Below are 4,853 nucleotides of genomic sequence, written 5' to 3' on the forward strand. Positions count from 1 at the left end.
AAGTCCGCGATCTTGCAGAAGCCGTCGTGGCCCAGGAGCACGTTGTCCGGCTTGAGGTCGCGGTGCGCGATGCCGTGGAGGTGGAGGTAGCCCAGGCCCGACGCGACGTCCAGGAGGTACGCGGCCGCGAGCGGCCCGCCGCACGGCCCGCCCGTCGCGGCCGCCGCGAACGTGTTCGTCGAGGGGTCGTGGACCATGACGGGGCCCTTCTCGACGTGCTCCATGAACATGTAGAGCGCGTCGCACTCGTCGTCGTCGACGACCTCGTAGAGCCGCACGAGACGGTTGTGCTCGAGCTTCTTCATGATCGCGATCTCCGTCTGCACCTTGTCCAGCTCCGTCGTGACCTTGACGCCGTCGGCCGTCCTCGCCATGGTGCGCTTGCGCCGCAGGAGGGACTTGTTGAAGACCTTGCAGGCCACGGGCGCGGCGAGGTCCGCCGACTTGGCGAGGTAGACCTCGGCGAAGGAGCCCCGCCCCAGCTTCTTCTCGAGCGTGTACTGGTTGATCTGGCGCACGCTGCCGTCGTCGTCCTCCCGCCGGGCCGTCAGGGGCGTCGACGCCATGGTCCGCCCCGGTGATCTCGAATCGAGCCCGGCTAAAACGTCGATGGGCTGCTCATGCCCGGCACACCGCGGCAACTCGAGCGTACACCACCCTCAACGTCGGCCTCGACGACGTGGAAGTTCGGATCGGCGGCTACTTAAACATGTGCTGGGAGTCGCGCCGCTGGAGCCAGCGCGCGGCGAGGTGCTGGTCCAGCTCCGCGACGCCGCGGTACGACAGCAGGAGCGGGCGGTAGCGCAGGCGGAACTCGCGCACGGTGACCCCCAGATTCACGGCGCCCGCGATCAGGATCAGCGCGAGCAGAAACGTCGCCCAGGTCAGCCCCTCCGTCGCGACCGCGTTGACGCCGCACGCCGCCAGGATCAGGACGACGGAGGCCCAGAGCGAGTTCCGCGCGCCGCGGCGCCACTGGCCAAAGGTGATGAGGAGGCTGTCTACCGACCGGGCCAGCACGTCGCGGTCCTGGTTGAAGGCCTGCTGGACGCCGAGGCCGACCTCCTCGGCGTACTCCTTCTCGACGTCCGACGCGGACATCATCTTCACGTAGTAGAACTCGAGGATCGAGAACGTCGTCGAGTAGAGCGACAGGGACGCGCCTACCGAGCACGACGAGTTTCCAGGATGTAAAAAATAGGCGCGTCGCGCGCCGGCACGCGCTGAGGCCCAGCAGCACGATGACGATGCCGTAGTTCGTCGACTCGTCGGACATGGCCAGGAGCTCCGCGGCCGCGAAACCGAAGCTGAGCGTGGAGATGACGGGCAGGGCCGCCGTCGCGTCGCCGACGGCCTCCGCCGACTCCAGGAGCCCGTGCTTGCCGGATTCGACGCCCTCGACGGACGGCGCGCGCTGGAGCGGGTTGTGCGTGCCGCTGGCGACGGCGTACTCCGACTCGCCGCGCCGCAGCGGCGGGTGGGTCGCGCCGCCGGCCTCGATGTCCGCTGGCGGGAGTGGCGCGGCCGTCGAGGGCGTCGGCGCGGGCGCGATCTTGGTCCCGTGGTCGCTCAAGGAGGGCAGGAGAGGGGCCATGCTGTACTGTGTGTTAAAGGTTAACTGCTCTCAGGCTGATACTTCCAAGGCCGCACGTACCTTGCACCGTTCAACGAAGGGCTCATTTAAAGGCACATCTCGCCTTGGCTACTTGCTTGGCCTGGCAGTTTCTGCCCGCGTCGGGCCCGTCGCGCACGATGAAGTGCGTCTTGTGGCAGTGGTACAAGTATTTCTACTCGTCCTCTCAGCCCCACCTCTTCTATGAATGCTTCATGCTCCCGCGGAACGAGGGTATACTGTCGTCGAAGGTAACGGTCCGCTACTTCGACCCGGGCAAGAAGAAGCAGTTGCACCAGGACGTGCTCGTCTCGCAGCTCGTGCGCGACTACCGCCCCCCGAAGCGCGGCGCGCGTCTCTGGTGGGAGCGGTCGGGAGACTATCTGCTCGTGACCGCGACCGGCGAGCGCGACGGCGAGACGGTCGAGGTCGAGGTCGACGGCGACTTCATCGCGGACGGCGGCGCCGTGACGTTCGTCCACATGGACCAGCTCACGCCCGTCGTCCGCGACTTGGACAAGAAGAACCGCAAGTTCTACAACAAGTGGCGCCAGATCAAGGCGACGCACCCCGACTGGATCTACAGCGACACGTTCCGCGCCACATGTTTGCGGCAGTCGACGAAGAAGCGCAAGGGCGAGATGTGCGCCACGAGCCTCAAGCGGACGACGATCACGCGCGACGGCGAGGACGCGTACCGAGCTTCCGACCAGCCGGCCAAGATCAAGAAGTGGCACGACTACTACCGCCAGTTCGAGATCTTCTGCCGCGGTTGCCAGGAGTACGGGCAGCAGACCTGGACCTGCCGCTGTGGCCTCCCAGGCACCGGCTCGAGTTTACCCACGGAGCTCGTGCGCTCGGTCCTCCGGAGGCTGCTCGACGACGACGCGCTCGACGCGGCGATGTCCGGCGTCTCCGCGGACCGCGACATCGAGCTCATCGGCATCCCCGCGGACCTCGCGGTCGAGGTCATGCGCCTCGCCACGGGCATGGACGCGGCTGAGCTCGACGCCGTGCTCGCGGAGATGCACGTCCATCCGAGCCTCGGCGTCAACTGCCGTGTCGTCGAGCTCGAGCACACGTGGCCGCTCGCGCCGCGCCTCCCGGGCAACTCGTTGCCGCACCCGGCGCCGGAGGGCCTGCCCGCGCACTTCGCGCTGGAAGACACTCCCGCCATGGTCGACGGGCGGCCCAACCGCGCGATGCGACTCTGTTCCCGTATCGACGTCATCCAGTACGCGCTGCACGAGGTCAACGTGCTCAAGGGCACGACGTTCAACCAGGACATGCTCAATGACTGGTTCGACTGGGAACGCTGCCTCTACTCCGTCGCCGAGTTGCAGAAGACGGACCCCTTGAAGCGCAAGTACCGGGCCCCGCACGACATGCGCAAGCGCGTGGAAGCGTGGGGCAAGGCCCGGTACGCGCGCTTCGGCGGGTGGCACCCGATCGCGCCCCGGGCTTAAACTCTATTACCTCGGCCCGCTGAAGCTCTAGACAAGTTTACCCCGGCAGCGCGATCTCGACGTGCTTGTGGCCGTACTTGCACACGACCGCGTCGACGTCGACGTAGACGCGGTCGTCGCCGTCGTCCGCGGAGTCGCCCGAGTCGTCGGAGTCGAAGTCGTCGTCGCCGTCGCGCGACCGCGACCGCGACCGGGATCGGCCGGCCGCCGTCGCGACGGAGACGTGGAAGCGCCGCTCGTCGAAGAACGCGGGCCGCCCGAAGGCGACGAGCGCGTCGTCGACGGCGTCGACGAGCGCGTGGAGCGCCGGCGACGCGTCGACGCGCAGCGCCTCGAAGCGGCGCGCGCCGTCCTCGCTGTCGAGCTCGAGCGCCGCCCCGCCGTCGACGACGGCGACGAACGGCGCGCAGCGCCGCGCCGCGAGCGCGGACCGCAGCCGCGCGAGGAACGGCTCGACCTCGTGGCGCAGGAGGCCGAAGGGCCGCGACAGCGACAGGTGGGCGTCGCGGCAGAGCTCGCCGCGGGGCGTGCCGCGCCAGGCGCGCCCGGCGACGCCGACGAAGCGCCGACTCCGCGGCACCGGGACGTAGACGAGGCCGTGCCAGCGGCCGCGGCGGTTCGCGGGCTCGCCGTTGCCGCCATTGCCGCCGTTGTCGAGCGCCGGCGCAGGCAGAGCCATGCCGCTCTCGTGCTCGAAATTGGCGCCGCCGTCGAGCAGAGCCATTTCACAAAAGCTCTCGGCGGCATCTTGCACTTCATGATGCCGTAAAACGCCACCGTCGACTCCGGCCTTTAGAACTCGCGGGTGGACAATAATATTGTTGGGAGGAATGACGAGGGATCCTGAGGCAGCCCAAGCGCCCCCCGAGCCGCCGGTGCCCGAAGCACCGATGGCGCCCGAAGAGCCCGCGGAGCCGCCGGCGCCCGACGAACCGGCGCCCGAACCCGACGCGCCGAAGCCGCCGACGCCCGACCCGCCGAAGCCCGAAGCGCCTCGACCGAAATCGTTCCCCAAGCCGACGCGGCTCAAGTCCATGCTCGGCCTCGCGCGGTCCAAGGTCGTCGCGTCCAAGGACGCCGAGTACGTGCGCGCGGGCGCGAAGAAGATCGCCACCTTCGCCAGGGAGCAGGTCGGCGAGCCCTGGCATTTCGTGGGCGCGGTCCAGAGCAAGGTCCCGAGCCGCTGGGCCGTCGAGAAGCGCTGGGCGTTCCGCACGGCCATCGCCGCGGCGCTCGGCATGGCCTACGCGTCTCTGGCGGCCGTGCACCAGGCGCGCTGGTCCGCGGTCCACAGCCTCGCGCCGATTTTGGCCATCGCGAACGTCGGCCTCGCGGCCGCGGTGCTGCCGGCGCCCTGCGTCGGCAGCGTCTTGCTCCTCTCGAAGCTCTTCCTCTGCGGCTCCGTCGTCGGGTCGTGCTGCGCCGTCGTCTGCATCGAAATCGCGCGCGCGCTGCCGTTCGCGGCCGCGGGCAAAGACTACGCGCTCTTCGCGCTCTACTGCGGCGCGGTGCTCTTCGTCGTGTCCCGGTCCAAGCTCCACCTCGTCATGAAGAAGCTCGCCTGCGTCGTGCTGTCCATCGCGACCTTCGCCCAGGCCGCGTCGGGCCACGCCATCCCCTGGGCGTTCCCCCTCTGCATCCTCACGCCCTGCGCCGTGGGCTGCGTCGCCGCGCTCCTCGCGGCGCTGCTGCCCTGGCCCGTGGCCGCCGTCGACGAGATCCGGCGGCGTGCGGCCTACCACGGCCAGGTGCTGCGGGCGCTTTTGGGGACGCAG

The 4,853-nt window shown here is 69.2% G+C and overlaps 2 protein-coding genes across 2 annotated transcripts in view; one reads left to right on the plus strand and one right to left on the minus strand.

Annotated features, from left to right (window-relative positions):
- Nucleotides 1-2: 2 nt before the first annotated feature.
- On the minus strand, nt 3-332 carry AURANDRAFT_16400 (hypothetical protein; the record flags this gene model as incomplete). Its single annotated transcript, XM_009039100.1, has 1 exon — nt 3-332. A coding segment is annotated over one exon (330 nt), but the record flags the coding sequence as incomplete, so codon positions are not given.
- Nucleotides 333-1,827: 1,495 nt separating this feature from the next.
- AURANDRAFT_64559 (expressed protein) overlaps nt 1,828-4,853 on the plus strand; it is a gene marked incomplete at both ends in the record, with an annotated part of 3,980 nt that continues 954 nt past the window's right edge. The window contains 2 exons of the mRNA XM_009039077.1: nt 1,828-3,009; nt 4,095-4,806. Coding sequence (XP_009037325.1) covers nt 1,828-3,009; nt 4,095-4,806 — 1,894 coding nt within the window. The remainder of the gene's footprint in view (nt 3,010-4,094; nt 4,807-4,853) is intronic.

Source organism: Aureococcus anophagefferens (assembly GCF_000186865.1).
Source record: "Aureococcus anophagefferens unplaced genomic scaffold AURANscaffold_10, whole genome shotgun sequence".
NCBI lineage: Eukaryota > Pelagophyceae > Pelagomonadales > Pelagomonadaceae > Aureococcus > Aureococcus anophagefferens.